The following is a 19561-nucleotide window of genomic DNA, read 5'->3' as shown; positions in this document are numbered from 1 at the left end:
GGAGAAAGAAAGAGTTTGAAGTACTGAAATGGTTACATTAGTGGAATGGAGGGTGGTGTGAGATGTGGTTGGGTTTTAAATTGGAATTGGGTGAAAAATTGTTAGTGCATGGGAATGTTCTTTTGTTACGTAATTATTAGATAGGGGGAGAAAGAATTTAAGAAGAATAAAAGGAAAATAAAGGGAAGAAAATAAAAGAAGAGCAGAATGATTGGTAAATAAGAAAAGAAGAATGAAGGTTGTATGAAGGAAGGTTTATACAGGGTTGTTACGGAAAAGTGGTTCTTATTTGAGTGAAATTAAAAGTGTGGGTCCCACTTTGTATATAAGAAGAAAAAGAAAAATGTTTGGTTAGGTAGTACTTTAGTAGGAACAATGACTGGATCATGATGTGATATTAAAAGGCTGACAATCAATTTGACACACTAACAAAAAAAGAGAAAAGTTTACTGTTACAGAGGAGCAGAAGAGAAAGAAAAAAGTTAACTATGTTTGTGCATATTTAATGGAATGAACGACGTTGACGCAAAATTTACCAAGTAAAGATCAAGTTTAAGCACTTTTAAAAATAGAAACGGAATTGACATTGTTCAACAAAACTCTAGAAACAAAATAAGCTATTAAACCTTCAATATATTAAGAAGTCCAATATCGATCTCACAACTTTTTCAAAACGAAGTCATGACCATGAGATACGACTTAATCCTTTCAATAATTAATTTAAAATCAGACCCAATAATTTCGAAAGTAAATTAAGTCAAATTTGTAAAAAACCAAAAAGTTTAATTCCCAATTAAAAAGGGGGTTCTGGTTCAGATGCACACATAAGAACATGAAACCCAAATTGGTTGAAAGCCCATAAATGAAGATAACCTAAGTAGGAATATATATATATATATATATATATATATATATATATATATATATATATATATATATATATATATATATATATATATATATATATATATATATATATATATATATATATATATATATATAGAGAGAGAGAGAGAGAGAGAGAGAGAGAGAGAGAGAGAGAGAGAGAGAGAGAGAGAGAGAGAGAGAGAGAGAGAGAGAGAGAGAGAGAGAGAGAGAGAGAGAGAGAGAGAGAGAGAGAGAGAGAGAGAGAGAGAGAGAGAGAGAGAGAGAGAGAGAGAGAGAGAGAGAGAGAGAGAGAGAGAGAGAGAGAGAGAGAGAGAGAGGTACTCCCTCCACCACCCCATGTTCTTCCAACACCTCCCCAATATTTCTTAAATTTCAAACTTATCCTTTTTACTTTTACCTATTTTATTTTTTAACTTTTAAAACCCTAATCTCCTTTCTGTTTCACTCACCCCCCACCCCCACCCCGATTGGTGTAAGGCCAGAGGCTACAACCTCTGCAATCGTCATGTCTGATCTTCAAATGGACATTCTCTCTCACCAGAATGACAACAATGCCACCTCGCGCGCCTTCACCTTCTTCGCTCTCGACATGACTCGGACCACCTCCACTTACATCGATATGCTCTGTTTCCACGTCGTCCCTCGCCGCCTCTCTCGCCCACCTCTGCCTCCTCCCCGACGGTTACACGCTTCCCACGCTCCTCCCTCAGCGCCTTCTCCAACTTACGCGCCGCAATACCTCTGCCATCGTTGTCGGCAGCTTCGACGTTGCTTTCCCCGGCCTCTATTACGGCCACTACTTCGCCGTTCACGGCCTCGCCGGAATTCTCAGTCCCCGATCCAACATTTATCCTTCTCATTCTCCTTTGCCTTTGCCGGCGTAGTTGGCTCCTCCGATTCGTTCAAGAAGCAGTCCTAAATCGTCGTCGAACCAACCAGTTCTTGCTCCAGTTCCGAATTTCGCTTCGCGTTCCCCCAGTTGAGACTCCGGCATTGGCCACTTCGCCGGTTGGTTCTTCAGAAGAGGAATCTGAGTGGAAAGGTTATACTCCGGCAAGTTTGCCTCCGAGATATCCTGATTTAGTAATATCATAGCCACCGGAGGGATATTCCGACACTTTGGCTTCAGCTTCGGCGCCCGAAGCATTAGAAGGAATGAGAAAGTGTCTGAATCCCGTTGTGGGGTTGGAAGAATCTAACATGTAATGCCATTAAACATGAATCGTACATTTCAATTTCAATTTGAGTGACACTCACACTTCCACTAAATGCAACGGATGTGGATACGTTTAAGAAGCAACTCATATCCACATCCGTTACACTCTAAGACTTATATATTCAGTGAACCTTCAACCACCACCACCACCACCACTGAGACGAAGCTTTCCCACCATTGCACCCTCTTGCACCACAATGAAGCTTTGCTATCTCCAACCAAACACACCACAATAACCCCACATTACACCACCACACTTTCAGCAAACAAAAATCACAAAGAGAATAAAATTGAGAGAATTTCATTCAAACGGAAGTAGTTAACTGTTGTGGAGGTGCATTCATACAGTGGTGGTGAGTGAAGAGTTGTTAGGTAAAAAAATAAAAACAAAAATTAAATATTACTAAAGGGTAAAAAAGGGATGGGGAGGTGGAGGAAGCTATGTGTGGTGGTGGAGGGAGTAACTCCCAAATATATATATATATATATATATATATATATATATATATATATATATATATATATATATATATATATATATATATATATATATATATATATATATATATATATATATATATATATATATATATATATATATATATATATATATATATATATATATATATATATATATATATAAAGGTGATGCCGGATTTTGAAAATTATTGGTAAAAGCTTTTGAAAAAGAGAAAAGGGAGACCAAATAACATCCATAAAAAAAAAAAAAAAGAGTATTCTCTGTCAAACCGAAAAGAAGAATAAATAGATGAGCACTGCAACTTTTGTCTCAAGTACCTTAAATTTACCTTACACTGAGTAACAAAGCCTCTCCAAACATGGGAGGTTCCACTGACCTCCTCACATTCTTCCTTTTATGTTTCTTCACCACTTTTTTCACCCTCTTTCCCACACTTTCCATCTCCACAGATACCTTAACAAAATCCCAATCCCTCCAAACCAACCAAACCCTCCTCTCCCCCAGTGCAATTTTCGAGTTTGGTTTCTTTTCCTACACCAATTCCACCTGGTACTTGGCCATATGGTACAAAACCATCCACCATACAGATAAAACTGTGGTCTGGGTTGCAAATCGTGACACCCCACTTCAAAATTCCAACGCCTTTCTCAAAATAGACGACAAGGGAAACCTCATCATCGTAAATCAATCCCAAAAACCTGTCTGGTCCTCCAATCACACCACACCAATAATCAACCCAGTTCTTCAGCTCTTGGATTCCGGGAACCTGGTTCTTCGAGAAGAAAACGAGAATGACCCCACTAGGTTCCTCTGGCAGAGCTTCGATTACCCGACAGATACCTTGTTACCCGGCATGAAACTAGGTTGGAACTTCGATACGGGCATGGAGAAACACATAACCTCCTGGAGCACAAACCAAGACCCTTCAAGCGGGGATTTTTCCTTCAAGCTAGATTACCGTGGTCTGCCGGAAATATTCCTCTGGAACAAGGACCGGATAATCTACCGTAGTGGACCTTGGAATGGCGACAGATTCAGCGGGGTGCCCGAGATGCATCCCGTCACCGATTCCATTAAGTTCTCGTTCTTTGCGGATGACCACCAAGTATACTACACATTCTCAATTGCGAACCACTCCTTGTTCTCGAGACTCTCTGTGACCTCTTTCGGGGAACTCCAACGCCTTACGTGGATAGAAAGCACCCAGGTTTGGAACAAATTCTGGTACGCTCCCAAAGATCAATGCGACAACTACAGAGAGTGCGGTCCCTACGGAGTCTGCGACACGAACGAATCGCCGGTGTGTCAGTGCATCACAGGGTTCCGGCCTAGGAACCAGCAGGCGTGGAATTTGCGAGATGGGTCTGGTGGGTGTGTGAGGAACACGGGATTGGCGTGTGGGAGTGACAGGTTTTTGCATATGCAGAATGTGAAGTTGCCTGATACAACGTCGGTGTTCGTGAACAGGAGCATGGGGCTGGTGGAGTGCGGGAATTTGTGCCAGAGGAATTGTTCGTGCACTGCTTATGCCAATATTGAGATTAGTAACGGAGGGAGTGGGTGCGTGATGTGGGTTGGGGAGCTCTTGGACGTCAGAAGCTACCCTTCTGGAGGGCAAGATCTTTATGTCAGATTGGCGGCTTCTGATATAGGTATGTTCTTCCTGAATTCTGAATCTGCGTTTTCTCTGTTTCATGTTCAAGGGGAAAAAACAGGGCATATGCATTTGGTCGTTTGAATCTGATAAAAAATGTTACTTTTAGTTTCTTTCTTCTTTTTTTCAATTTGAACCGTTGATTACTACAGTGTCTAAAAAAAACACATAGTGAAATAGGAGCATATTTACACGCATTGAGAAAAACAAGTCAACAGAAATGGGTGTGTAGTAAACACTGCACTTATGAGAATTTTAGAACTGCACCAAATTAGTGGAGTGGAAGGGTTTAGGGTCCTCAGCATCATTAGATGTTGAATGAGTAAAGAGAATATTTTGCAAGTATGAAAAGACGGGAATAGAACTCCTTTGACATGCACGCCTTACCTTTATAGAGCTATAGCAGTTTAGCAGTACTTATCTGTCATGTTCAAACTGAAACCCTATTCTAACATTAAACTATGATACTAATTATAATAACTTTTGCAAAGAGTAACCTTCTTATGAAGTAACTTAAGATGGATGAAATATTATAGAGGAATATCAGATTCTAGACGTAGAAACTGGTTTAGATGTTTAATTTAATGATTTTTATCCCAGAGAACATTAGCAGATTCACAAACAAACAAGAAAAGAAAAACAAAATACGTTAGCAGATTGACTTTTGTCTTAGAAAGTAATTATTCAAATGACAGCATCAATTTGAAAATGGAAGAGTGTTTTAACTGAGAAGGAAGCCAACAGAATGAAAGACAACGAAACAGTTTAGTGGTCGATAGCCTGTACCTGCTACACGTGCTCTTTAATGTCTTAGTCCTATTGCTTTCAAGTTTTTTTTTTACCCTATTTTTTGTTACCTAAGAATGGTTATTTAAATTTTAACTAATTTAACTGTTTAATATAAATTTAATTTTTAGTGTTCATACTTTCACAAGACACATAATTGATTAGATAATTTTTTTATAAATTAAAAATTTGATAGTTATATTAGTATATATTAGATATTTGTGACCCTCGTTTCACACATAGGAACAATGGGAACCTTATGATTGTATATGTTACTGGTGTGCAACATGTGTCGCGGTGGCAGTGAGTCACACACACTAGTCAATACTTAGCAATACTTATTCTCACCATCTGTGGTAGATGCATTGGTGACCAGAAAATTTATTATGTGTATATAAAATTTTCCTAATACTTCCACATAAGGAACCCAACGCACCTCAAATTCTGGAAGATTTTATGATGTGTTTGCTCAAGGGTCCTCACTCAAAGCTACCTTTTTTCATAAGTAAAAATAAATTATGAAAAAACTCTTCTTTCAATTTTACACTAAATAAATAATTAACATGATCATTTTTCACTAATAAGTGCATTAAAATATTCAATAAGTGATAAAATAATTTAATGAAATTGTTTTGCTTCTTATATCTAAATTCTTCGTGTAAAATCCTTGAAAATCACTTGTTGCAAAGTAGAAGTGATAATGTCTTACTTTAATTTTCATTTATGGACAGTTTAAAGGGTTTATGTTTTCACATATTCTTAAGAAAATTGTGTAAAACATGGTTAATTAATGTGTTTCATAATTTTTTAATTATGATAAAATTAGTAAGCTTTTATCTATGAAAGATTTTATTTGTTTTTCATTCTTAAAATTTGAAATAGTTGGTTACAAAAGTCTTAACATAGATCTTATAAGTAATTATCATTAGAGTATTTGAAAGATCTTAAAATTATAAGTAGGTCTTACATAAGATCTTAGTCATAGAAATAAAATAATAATAAAAAAAACATGGTTAGAAACATTTCAAAACTTAGATTTGATGTTGTTTTCTTTGTCACTCTATCTTTAGATTAGATTGACAATTGATTTGTTTTTCCTTTTCCTCTGTGTTTAAAAAATAAAACAATTGATGATGAATGATTTTTGCTTTACCACCTTTTATTCTCACAAACCAACAAGGATGAACTACTTTTAGAGAAAAAAAGAAAGGTTGATGACGCAGCCAAAGTTGGATATTAGATTATGTGTGCCCAAAAGAAAAATAAGTGCTGAACTGCATGATTCCACTCTACTGTGCTACCCTCACCTTGATTTGTTGCGTTAATCAAATTAACTCCATAATTAAAGGATCTATTCAAAGTTCTGTGGGCCACTTAAGTGCTTTCGTTTCTTCTTTTTTTTTGATCAATCACTTTTCTGAATTTAAATATATTAAATTTTGTCTCTCTATGACAAGAATGTGGCCCAACCTTTTTGACTTGTAAGGTTTCATGAGGCCACACCTCTTTTTGAATTGTCTCTTCTGACAAAAATTCTTTTATATTTGTATTTTTGGAAGTTTATTAATTTGCGTTTCTTATTAGACCGTTAACTCAGTTTTTTTAAAATAACTTACAAGCAAAATTATTATAATCGATAAATAAATGTACAACTACTTAATATAAGACGCTGAGTGAAAAAAGGAGTTTGCATTTATTTTGAAGGAAATCGATTTTAATATTTACCTGTTGAAACTGAATTAAACAGTGGCGTTGTATCTAGTCGTAATTCTGGCCCATAATGTGACTACTCGCATTAAAAACATGGTCGCTGTGGTGGCGAAGTGACATCTTATCTTATCAAGCCCAAGCATGTTGCTGTGCAAATTTGACAAAAGGAAAGGAGGGTTTAAGAGGGACGTGGAAAACGTTAATTAATGACAGGGGAAAAACGTTTGAATCATCTTCTTGGTGGACCATGAGATTGTAAAGGATTGGTTGCAGCCAAATGGGAATTTTTGATTCATTTTGGTGGGAGTAGGTAACTTCAGAAAGTTGCAGATCTTCCTCAAATGGGAAATCCAAATTCCCAAATTAAATTATGAAAAAAACTAAATCATATCACATCCCTTTGTTGCATAAATTACATGCAAGAAAGATGATTGTGATGATGGGATTTTTCATAGGGGTGGGAGAGATTATATATAATATATGTGAAACCATAAGAGATTTCTGATGAAACCAATGACTGGAAAGTTTATTTGTTTTTTTATTTACTTTGAACTTCCTCAACTTGATTTTGGAAAGCTATAACTTTTCATTAACCAGATCAAATGTAAAGTGGATCTCTGAACTAAAAAAGCTGTTTCTCTGATGACTTATAGGGGTAGAAGGTGATTCTGGCAAGACAAGTAATACAGTAAAGGATATAGGCATTGTAGTTGGTGTTGCAGGTTTTGTAGTATTGGCATCTGGAATTTTTATCTTGTGGAAGAAGAGGAAATTGCAACGTGTATTGAAATGGAAGACAGAAAAAAGAGGTGATGCACAGTTACTGTCCACCTTGGTAGTGCACATTGCAACTATTGCAGTATGATGATATGTTACTGTTTTTTGTTTCAAAATCAGGTTTTTCGGAAAGAAGTCAGGATTTGTTAATGAATGAGGGAGTGTTATCAAGTAACAGAGAACAGTCCGGTGAAAGTAACATGGACGACCTAGAGTTGCCACTGTTTGATTTTAGCACCATAACAATGGCTACAAACAACTTCTCTGAAGAAAATAAACTTGGACAAGGAGGCTTTGGTAGTGTTTACAAAGTAAGCAGTTTTAATAAATGTCGCCAACAAACAAGTCCTTGAATGCACTCATGAATTATGCTATGATCCGTGAAAATGCATGACTGGAATAATTGTGTTTATACCAGGGCAGGTTGAAGGAAGGTCAGCACATTGCTGTGAAGAGATTATCAAAAAATTCTGGCCAAGGAATTGAGGAGTTCAAGAATGAGGTCAAATTGATTGTCAAGCTTCAGCATCGAAATCTAGTTCGTTTGCTTGGTTGCAGCATCCAGATGGACGAGAAGATGCTGGTCTATGAGTACATGGAAAATAGAAGCCTTGATGCAATTTTGTTTGGTGAGTCATTTCAACATTCTGATTCATAATTTGTATTCAAATTTCAAACACTTGATATATTGATAATAACCACGATGATCCAGATAAGGCAAAAAAATCCTCACTTGACTGGCAAATGCGCTTCAACATTATATGTGGCATTGCCAGAGGGCTTCTGTATTTGCACCAAGATTCCAGATTTAGGATCATACACAGGGATCTCAAGGCAAGCAACATTCTACTTGACAAAGAGATGAACCCAAAGATATCAGATTTTGGTATGGCTAGAATTTTTGGCACGGATCAGATAGAAGCAAATACGATGAGAATTGTTGGAACATAGTGAGTACCAAGTAACATCTCTCTCACACACAAACAAACAACAAACATTGTGATATTTACCATTTACAAATTTTTGTATGCAGTGGGTACATGTCCCCTGAATATGCTATGGATGGAGTCTTCTCAGTAAAATCTGATGTTTTTAGTTTTGGGGTTCTTGTGCTGGAGATAGTAAGTGGAAAAAAGAACAGAGGATTCTATTTGGCCAACAAAGAATTGAATCTTCTAGGACATGTATGTGCAACCGTTGCTGTAGTATGTTTGTTGTTTGGTTCTAATATAATGTCCTGTTTGATAACAAACATGTGATTGTGGTTTGTTGTACTGTAGGCGTGGAAGTTGTGGATGGAAGGAAATGCATTGGAACTGAGTGATTCGTCTATTGACACATCATATTCAGCATCAGAAGTTCATAGATGCATACAAGTGGGTCTCTTATGCGTGCAAGAGCGTGCAGAAGACAGGCCAACGATGTCTTCAGTGGTGTTGATGCTGAGTAGTGATACTGCATCAATGTCACAACCCAAAAGCCCAGGGTTTTGTCTAGGAAGAAATCCTACGGAAACTGAATCTTCTTCAAGTAAACTAGAAGAATCATGCACTGTGAACCAAGTCACTGTCACAATGATAGATGCTAGGTAGAAAAGAACGTGACCTCATTTAGCTAGCATACTAGTATAATCACTTTTTTTTTTCTTTCAAGTTTAAACAAGAAGAATCCCTTCTTTGATAGTTGCAGTGTTTTTGAGGTATAATATGATCTTGTTTTTTATGTATATTAGAGATGTTATATAGTTTAAGGTACTTTTCGTTGCTGTTATTGAGCTCTCTTAACAGAAAAAGATTACATAATTGTTTTATACCATCAAATCCTCATGTCTTATATTCACTATTATTCAACCAATGCATTTACAATATTTACCTTAGATTTTAGGCTTATCCGAATGTACTCTTTGATCCTATGAATCTATCGCTTTCCATTTTTACAAAGTTTGTGCCTTTTGGGAATGGTGGATTAAGATATAGTGTATTTTTTTTTATTATATCAATCATCATAAATACTTAATTTTGCTTTTTTGTATGCCACAATCTAAATTTTAATTAATGTTGCCTTTTTTTTTATCATTTTTTTTTCGATTTTATTGTAACACGTAGATACAGAAATTCTCATTCATGCCTACTTTTTAAAGTATTTCGTAAACTTGATTTCTACATGAAAAATTGATGTAAAGAATGAAGAACCTTAAAATAGTCTTTAATTAAAACAAAAATCCTTTATCACTTCAGCAGTCAAAGATTGTCCTTCCGACACTTTGAAAGCTGTGATTTAATATATTCTAAAGCAAATAAAATTCACTTGCATTACGATACTTTCCATAGAATTCAACACCATTTTAATTAACTAGTTCAAATGAATTTGACTTGTCAAATAAAATATTTATATTTGATTGTGAAGGTTTGATATCTTTCCAACGAACACTTGTAACATTCTAAATTTTAATTTTAAATTACGGAAGGAATAACATTTATAGTGAAACGATTAAGCTCTCTATTAGAAAAAAAAATTGAAATATGAAAGTCAGAACTTGAGATGCGCTTGATCAATTTTCAGAATTTAGTGGAACTCTATGTTTTCAAATATTAAGTTTTGTGATAAATTGTTCCACGTTGGTTGCAAGAAAAAATGCTACTATCTCAATTTTTTTTCGTTAATATTATTTTCTTAAAACAAATTAAAACTAAATCAATAATAAATTATGTATCTTTTTAAAGAAAATACAAAATTATTATGCGTGTTGAAAGTTGTTAAATATACTGAAAATTATATATAGAATTAATCTTCTTTGTGTTAAATATACACATTAGTGCAAAAATAGTGTTTAATGTACGCGTTTAACATCTAATGAACAAAAATCCAACATAAAAAATGACCAGTGGTAGTATTGTAAATAAAATGTCATTATAGACGTTAGTTCCCTACCCCACAAACGTTAAATGGTCTGCAAACAAAACTGAAAAGTCACTATTATATTGACTTTACACGTCGGATACAAGTCCCCTACGTCTAATTTGAATTAGACGTCGACTCCCCCGAGGATGTAAAAAAGGTTGCAAAATATCTCATTTTTTGTGTCAATATTATTTCTTTTACGACTTAAATGTCGACTAGGAAGGGGGGTCGACGTCTTAAAGCAATTTGACGTCGGTTGGGAGGGGAGCCGATGTCAAATCTCCTGTTTTTCACTAACTCTAGAACGCGAGCATCAATTACACATTTTCTTTCTCGTTATCTTTGTCTTCTTCCTCTTGCTTTCTCTCGTTCGCCATTGACATTCAGGTAAGTTTTCTTCCACTTTGTACCTTTTAAAATCATTTTGCATTAAATACATTATGTTTGGAACCACTATCTTTCATTTGCACCAATTAAAATTCGTTTTCATTGGCTTTTGATGTAGTTTCTTGTGTGAGTTCTCGGACCTCGAAGGTGGCGCTTTCCCTCTCCATTGCTTGTGCCTATTCTTCATTTCTTGTGCTCATTTTCTTTCGGTGATTTCCATTTAGAACCCTTTAAGAAGATTATTATTTTGGTTGATTATTGGTTATTAGGTATTGGATATGATATTGAATATTTATTATTGGTTATGGGTGTTAGCCTTTATACAAAAGAGAGGTTACATTTTAAGATTATATCCTCTCCCATTTATTTTATTTCTTTTCTGTTAATATCCTGATAGTGGTCCATTTTAAAACCGTTTTTTTCAAACGTGCGTGGATGTGCCGTGATTCCCGCAACAAACTCTTCTAACGTTAAAATACTCTGTGAAGGTTTTTGGAGTTCTATATAAATTTTATAATCAGGTCACTGAGCATACTCTTTACTTCATATACATCACCATCGTGTTTTAAGAGTAAGAGTTTAGAAACTAAAAGTTAAGCAAGCATACAACAATGACTAAAGGTTCGTCTTTCTGCTTCGGCTTTCTTTCTTATAATCTGAATATGCTTAAATGTATGTGCTTGTTTGACATATTTAGATTTATTGAATCTTTAGTATAAATCTGTTTCATTTGGTATCAGAGCATGTTTATCTTCTGCCTTGTCTGGTTCACTCCTCTACGTATTGTGTTTTTAGTTTTATCAATTATTTTTAAATTGGATAGAAAGAAGAAAGCTTTCTGTGAAATTTTCTGTGATGAAATATTTTGATGCTAAAACCCTCACATATTATTGGGTTCCCGTTTGGTATACGTTTTGTTTGGAACCATGAGAAAGGTTGAAGATGATCGAAACGCTTTTGTTTTTGCGTTTCATTGTGGGCATCTACTAGAAGCATATATTTCAATTTTTTATTTTCTTCTTTACCTACTACATACATACGCGCACTAGAGATTGAAAGTTACACTGCTCTGCTTCTAGTTTTAATTAAGATTGTACGCTCTACTTTTGGTTTTAATGAGTTGTCTTTTCATTCTGCGCACATTAATTATTTTTCATACATATATAAATATATGTTGTTTATTGTTTGCATTTTATATTGGATGCTTTTTCCTGTTATATGTGTGAATATATAAATATATATATATATATATATATATATATATATATATATATATATATATATATATATATATATATATATATATATATATATATATATATATATATATATATATATATATATATATATATATATATATATATATATATATATATATATATATATATATATATACACACGTTATGGTGTTATGATAGACATTCTTATACACGCAATTAAAATTAAAGTGCGCGTGGAATTTATACTAATATTTAATGTTAGTATAATAAATTTGAATATTATATATTTATAATATGATTCTTATATTTTATTTAGATTAAATATAAGACCTATAGAGAATTTAATGTTTAATGATAAATGTAATTTTTAATAACTAGATAGTAGTCATAATATCTTTAATTAATTAAATTATATTATAAAGATCACTTTATTGAAACATTAATTATAATTAATTATATATAATGTGATGAAATATACCCCATGATTTTTCTTACATTTGTATGATTAATTAGGATAAAATATTTATTATAATTCTTAATTTTCTCACAAGAATTAGGAATGTGATATAATTTAATAGTTTTATAATAAGGTTAAATGAGTCTAATTGAGTAAGACTTTAGTCCACAGGTAAGTTTTATGTCAATAGACTCATTGGTAAAAACATGTTTGCATTGGTAAAACATGAAATTTATTTTAGTCTCAAATTATGATAATGAACATGATTTTGAATTTACAGTTTCTCAATCTGTGAATATTTCTGATTTCAAGTGTGGTATTCCCGAGTTGAAAGGAGATAATTATAAGATTCGGAAGGAGAGAGTTCTTTTTCATTTAGACTGGATGGACATTGACTATGCTATTAGAAAACCAGAACCATCGGGTATTACTGAGACTAGCACTTCAGATGCCATTGATCTTTATGAAAAATGGGAGAGGTCAAATTGTCTCTCCGTAACGTTCATAAAAACCAACATTTCCGCTAGAATCCGGGGTTCGGTTGATCAGTATGAGAATGTCAAGCATTTACTAAGGGCTATTGATGAGCAATTTACGACATCTGATAGATCCCTTGCCAACACCCTTATAATGCAGTTTTCATCCTTAAAGCTCATTGGAATTAAGGGGGTACGTGATCATATCATGCACATAAGGGACATTGTGACTCAACTAAAAGCTTTGGAAGTTACCATGTCTGATTCTTTCCTAGTGCACTATATTTTGTGCATTTTGCCTCACCATTATGCCCCCTTTAAAATCTCTTACAACACACATAAGGACAAGTGGTCTATTAATGACTTATTGACCATGTGTGTTCAAGAAGAAGAAAGGCTATTGATTGAAGAAGGGGAAAAGGTGAACTTGACCACTTCGTTTAAGAATAAGAAGAACCAAGTTAATAAGAAGGGAAAAAATCTGCTCAGCCAGTTATTAAGAAGGAGTCCAAATGTTTCTTTTGCAAAAAGAAGGGACACATGAAGAAGGAATGTCAAAAGTTTAAGGATTGGCTTGAAAAGAAAGGTAATTTATTTTCTTTTGTCTGTTATGAATCTAATTTGACTAATCATAACACATGGTGGATTTATTCTGGTTCTACAATCCATGTTTCTAATACCTTGCAGGGTATGGAAAACCTAAGGAAACCGATGGGAAGTGAGCAACGCATCTATTCGGGAAGCAAGATGAGTTCACATGTAGAAGCCATTGGGACGTGCAATTTAGTTTTAAGCAGGGGTTTTGTTTTATGTTTAGAAAATACTTTTTATGTTCCTAGTTTTAGCAAGAACTTGATTTCTATTTCACAACTTGCACATTTGGGTTTTTCCTTTAATTTTATGGATTCTGGTTTTACTTTATTGAATAAATCCAAAGTTATTGGCTTTGGGGAATTATGCGAGGTCTTTACTTTATTAAATTGCAAAACAATGCTGCTTATAGTTCTATGCATGTTTCCGCTAGGTTAAAAAGATGTGTTATGAATAAGGATTCTTCTGTTTTATGGCACCGTAGATTGGGACATATCTCTATTGAGAGAATTAAGCTATTAGTAAATGAAGGAGTACTTAGTACTTTGGATTTTACTAATTTTGAGACTTGTGTGGATTGCACTAAAGGAAAGCAAACTAACAAGTCCAAAAGAGGTGTTAAGAGGAGTTCAAGTTTACTAGAAATTATTCATACAGATATTTGTTGTCCGGATATGGATGCAAGTAGTTCAAAATACTTTATCACCTTTATAGATGATTACTCATGATACATGTATCTGTACTTACTTCGTTCTAAGGATGAAGCCTTAGATGCCTTTAAAGTTTTTAAGGTTGAAGTAGAGTTACAATGTAGAAAGAAAATTAAGATTGTGAGATCAGACAGGGGTGAAGAGTACTATGGTAGATACAAGGAGAATGGACAAGCACCTGGTTCGTTTGCTAGATTTCTTCAAGAACATGGTATTGTTGCCCAATATACCATGCCTGGCTCTCTAGATCATAATGGTGTAGCAGAAAGAAGAAATTGAACCTTGATGGATATGGTGAGAAGTATGAGGAGTAATTCAAAACTTCCTCAGTTCTTGTGGACTAAAGCACTTAAGACGGCGATGTATATAGTAAATCGGGTCCCAACTAAGGCTGTTTTAAAAACATCTTTTGAGTTATTCAAAGGTTGGAAACCTAGTTTACGACATGTATGCGTTTAGGGATGTTCGTTTGAAGTAAGAATTTATAATCCACAAGAGAAGAAACTAGACCCAAAGACTATTAGTGGGTATTTCGTTGGATATGATGAAAAGTCTAAAGGGTATAGATTCTATTGTCCAACTCATAACACTAAGATTGTGGAATAAAGAAATGCAAAGTTTCTTGAAAATGACTTGATTAGTGGGAGTGATTTAAATCAAGATGTTGATCTCGAAAAAGATCACTATGAAGCTCAAACCTCTCAATCAAATGATAGATTGGTAGTCATTCACGCTCCTCTAGTTCAAAAGCGTATTAGACAACCAATAATTGAAGTTCCACAAATTGCTGAGAATGATAATATAGATCAAGTTGTTGATGAGGAGCAACACGTAAATGTTGAACAAGCAGTTGAACAAAAAGCTTCTCATCAAGATGTTGAGACAACATTAAGAAGATCTAGTAGAATCAAAAGACCAGCAGTTTCTAGTGATTATGAAGTGTATTTACAAGAATCAGATTACAACATTGGAGCCGAAAATGATCCTGAAACGTTTTAACAAGCCATGAGTTCTAAGGAATCAAATTTGTGGCATAATGCTATGAAAGATGAGATGGATTCTATGTCATCTAATCAAGTCTGGGATCTTGTTGAGTTGCCTAATGGTCTAAAACCCATTGGATGTAGATGGGTCTTCAAAACTAAGAAGGAGTCTCAAGGTAACATTGAAAGATATAAAGCGAGACTTGTTGCTAAAGGATTAACTCAAGGAGAAGGAATTGATTATAAAGAGACTTTTTCTCCTATATCTAAGAAGGATTCTTTACGAATAATCATGGCATTAGTAGCTCATTTTGACTTTGAGTTACATCAAATGGATGTGAAAACAACATTCCTTAATGGTGATCTAGAGGAAGAGGTTTATATGAAACAACTTGAAGGATTTTTCTCTAGAAATAGTAAGCACTTGGTATGTGCGCTTAATAAGTCCATCTATGGATTAAAACAAGCTTCACGCCAATGGTATTTAAAATTTCATGAAGTTATCTCTTCTTTTGGTTTTGAAGAAAAAATCATGGATCAATGTATATACCAGAAGGTTAGTGGGAGAAAAATTTGTTTTCTTGTTTTATATGTGGATGACATTTTGCTTGCAACCAACGACAAGGGTATGTTATATGAGGTGAAGCAATTTCTCTCAAAGAACTTTGATATGAAGGATATGGGTGTAGCATCTTATGTCATAGGCATTAAGATTCATAGAGAAAGATCTCGAGGTATTTTGGGTTTGTCTCAAGAGACCTATATCAATAAAGTTCTAGCGAGATTTAACATGAAAGATTGTTCACCAAGTGTAGCTCCCATTATAAAGGGTGCCAAACTTGAATTAAGTCAATGCCCAAATAATGATCTTGAGCAGGAACAGATGAAAAATATTGCATATGCTTCAACAGTCGGAAGTCTTATGTATGCTCAAGTTTGTACTAGACCTGAGATTGCATTTGCAGATGGAGTTTTAGGAAGATATCAGAGTAATCCAGGTGTTGACCATTGGAAAACTACAATGCTCATGTATAAACAACTGATAATTTGGAAGTGATAGGCTACTTTGATTCAGACTTTGCTGGTTGTGTTGATACCAGAAAATCTACATCTGGCTATGTTTTTATGCTAACTTGTGGAGCTGTATCTTGGAGTAGCAAAAAACAGACCTTGACTGCTACTTCTACTGTGGAGGCTGAGTTCATTTCTTGTTTTGAGGCTACTTCACATGGTGTATGTACTTTCATTTTGATTAAACTGTTATTCAGTTTAATGTTTTCTCAATTATTTGTGCACATAATTAGTTACTTTGAGAAAACTCATTTAATTGTGACCTAAAATAAACATATGGCTTATTCATTAGAGTTAAGAGCTTGTGATGTGAGACTAAATACATCGTAATACATGGGAGATAATACTCATAATTAGAGGAATTGTCACCATGATTCATATATTTGGTCTCTTATTACGTTTGATTGTTGAATAAAACGGACCAAGTGAGAGAATGTTAGCCTTTATACAGAAGAGAGGTTACATTTTAAGATTATATCCTCTCCCATTTATTTTATTTCTTTTGAGTTAATATCCTGATAGTGGTCCATTTTAAAACCGTTTTTTTCAAACGTGCGTGGATGTGTCGTGATTCCCGCAACAAATTCTTCTAACGTTAAAATACTTTGTGATGGTTTTTGGAGTTCTACAGAAATTTTATAATCAGGTCACTGAGCCTACTCTTTACTTCATATACATCACCATCGTGTTTTAAGAACAAGGGTTCAAAAACTAGAAGTTAAGCAAGCATACAACAATGGCTGGAGGTTGGTCTTTCTGCTTCCACTTTCTTTCTTATAATATGAATATGCTTAAATGTTTGTGCTTGTTTGACATATTTAGATTTATTGAATCTTTAGTATAAACTTGTTTCAATGGGTTATTAGTTATTGGATATGTGAATTTTAGTTTTGAGATGTGATTAGTTATTAAAGATATTATTTTTAATTAATGGATATTGGTTGTTGGTGATGTGACTTTTAGTTTTTTCTGTTACACATTGTCTCTTGAGTATGCAAAAATGATTGATTAAGTTTGATGTGTTAATTATGATTGTAGTATGAAATCATTGAGTGAAACTTAGTTCCCGTTTGTGATTTAACACAAACTATTAAACTTTTAATAGTTTGTACTAAATTTATGGATAATTTTGATAACTTAGTTCCCGTTTGGAATTTATGGATAATTTTGATAAAACTTTGGTTAAAATTATTTGTATTGTTCTCCGGATGCATATTTGATTGTGGTCATCTGTGACCACTTTCATTTCGTGTATTTCGAAGACCAATGCGAAATATTGCCGAAATCTTATCAAATTTATCATGTTAGACTTCTTTGTATGTGTGTTAGCAAATTATGAAAAATAATTTTTTCTGAATGGGTAGGGCTTAACCTTGTGAGAGTTAAAAATTTGAGATTGATGAAGTCTGTTACGAACATAGTCTGGATCAAAGCTAGATGAATAAACGACACATCAATCAAGAATATGAAAAGGAAGCTTCTGAGTTTTGCACCATACATTGATGGGTATGTGTTACAAAATGTAAAATTTGATTGAAGTTTACTTAATTAGTCCACTAATTATTTGTGATTCATGATAGGCCTCTTTGGCAACTGATGGTCATCATTCCAAGACAATGCACAATTCTATGGTTTTGGTCCTTGCACAAAAGGATAAAAAATGACTTGAAATTCATGCTACAAGCGTAAGTTTATGTTTCAAATGTTACATTAACATGTTGAAATGATTTTTTTATGATGAATATAGTTATCTTAATTTTACCCTATGTTTTCAATGTAAATAGAGTTATGAGTAAACCCAAAGGTCAACTAGTTCAAATTCTGTATCCAAAGGTTGTAACTTATTTATATTGTTATTTGTTTTCAATGAATTTGACTTAATTTGTAATGCTTCAAGAATACATAACCTATATCGAATGACACAATTAAGAAGTTACGATAAGAGTGAACAACTTATCTTCTGCAGAGATGGACTTAAGACCCATGACCATCCCATAAGGAACAATTTTATTGTTGTTAAATACATTAATTAGCTTACTTTCGATATCTTAAGTTTTGGGTTGCCTAGATTTTTTAGTATTATAATCATTTGAAATGCATAGTATATATAATTTTGTGATGTGCTTGAATCATTTTATGTATTTCAGGTGTGGTTTTATTGTAAAAACAAATTTATTTAAAAAAAAACAACTTGGACGTCGGTTAGTGTAAAAAACGATGTCAATTGATGTTTGGTAGTGCATAGTCCGACGTTTTATTTGTTTTAGTCGCTCACCCCAGGATTTTCTCGCTCAACGCGAAAGAGGCACGCTCTTAGCACAACTCAACATCAGTTTTAGTGGTGGTCGGACGTTAATTTTGACGTTTGTTAACATGGATCTGACGTCAATTTGACGTCAGCATGTGGAATCTGACGTCAAATTGACATCTCCCAGTAAGAAGTCGGGGCTAGGTTGGACGTTGAATGTCCAAAATAACAAATGTCAAAGAATTTTTTTGCAGTGGTCACATAGGGTATTGTATTTATAATAGAAGAAATACGGGTTAAGCCTAAAATACAAATAAAATAATAATAAGAAACTAACTAAAATAAAAGATAAATAAAATATATCTAATACTCCCCTCAAGCTTATGCATACAAATCGTATGTATCAAATTTGTTACTAATATAATTAATAAAGACTTACTGAAAATATCTGTTTCTACACTCGAGTGACACCAAATTGTTAATGATTTGCGAAGACGACATAAAAGACGAAATATCAACCTAGAAAACTCTCCATGAGCAACAAATCTTGAAAGTTGTTCTATGTAAATCTCTTTTTGAAAATCGTTGTTGAGGAATGCATCCAGTGGATAAAGAGGTCATTGTTGAAAAGTCACGACAACTATAAATAAACTAACAAAAGTCATATTTGTTACGGGAGAAAAATCATATATGGATGGGTCAAACGCAATGGTAAGAAAAGGGAGGTTAGCAATGAAAGATACCATTGATAAATAAGATAGAAACCTTAAAAATCCTAGATTCTTCAATCAAGGCACCTGAAAAAGGAAAAAAAGAAACATTGATGCTCTAAATAACTGCCTAAGAGGAGACGGGGACGTGCGACTACACACATTAAACCTAAAAGAGGAAAAAGAGTGACCTTGATGCTCTAAATCACTGCCTGAAAGGAGACGAAACGTGCCACAGAGACGAAACGTGCCACACAAACGATGAAGGGAGCCGATCCATAACTTCAAAAGGCGC

At 34.0% G+C, this 19561-nt stretch overlaps 1 protein-coding gene and 1 pseudogene across 1 annotated transcript; one reads left to right on the top strand and one right to left on the bottom strand.

The window, feature by feature from the left end:
- Nucleotides 1-1395, bottom strand: part of LOC108326360 (NAD(P)H-quinone oxidoreductase subunit K, chloroplastic-like) — a 31381-nt pseudogene extending 29986 nt beyond the window's left edge.
- A 1487-nt stretch (nt 1396-2882) lies between these two features.
- On the top strand, nt 2883-9332 carry LOC108342376 (receptor-like serine/threonine-protein kinase SD1-8). Its single transcript, XM_017580149.2, has 7 exons — nt 2883-4237; nt 7389-7544; nt 7633-7823; nt 7931-8141; nt 8225-8462; nt 8546-8696; nt 8793-9332. The coding sequence occupies exons 1-7, from the start codon at nt 2944-2946 to the stop codon at nt 9102-9104; spliced, it is 2553 nt and encodes an 850-aa protein (XP_017435638.1). The 5' UTR covers nt 2883-2943; the 3' UTR covers nt 9105-9332.
- The last annotated feature ends 10229 nt before the right edge of the window (nt 9333-19561 follow it).

The sequence above is a fragment of the Vigna angularis genome, chromosome 1, assembly GCF_016808095.1.
Source record: "Vigna angularis cultivar LongXiaoDou No.4 chromosome 1, ASM1680809v1, whole genome shotgun sequence".
Lineage (NCBI taxonomy): Eukaryota > Viridiplantae > Streptophyta > Magnoliopsida > Fabales > Fabaceae > Vigna > Vigna angularis.
The sequence above is the reverse complement of the archived record's forward strand: the minus strand, read 5'-3'. Positions and strand labels throughout refer to the sequence as shown.

What these genes read in the sequence shown, in the direction of transcription:
- LOC108342376 (XM_017580149.2), top strand. Translation starts at nt 2,944, where the DNA reads ATGGGAGGTTCCACTGACCTCCTCACATTCTTCCTTTTATGTTTCTTC. An exon ending in ATTGGCGGCTTCTGATATAG is followed by an intron (nt 4,238 to 7,388) that starts GTATGTTCTTCC and finishes GATGACTTATAG; the next exon opens with GGGTAGAAGGTGATTCTGGC. An exon ending in GCTTTGGTAGTGTTTACAAA is followed by an intron (nt 7,824 to 7,930) that starts GTAAGCAGTTTT and finishes TGTTTATACCAG; the next exon opens with GGCAGGTTGAAGGAAGGTCA.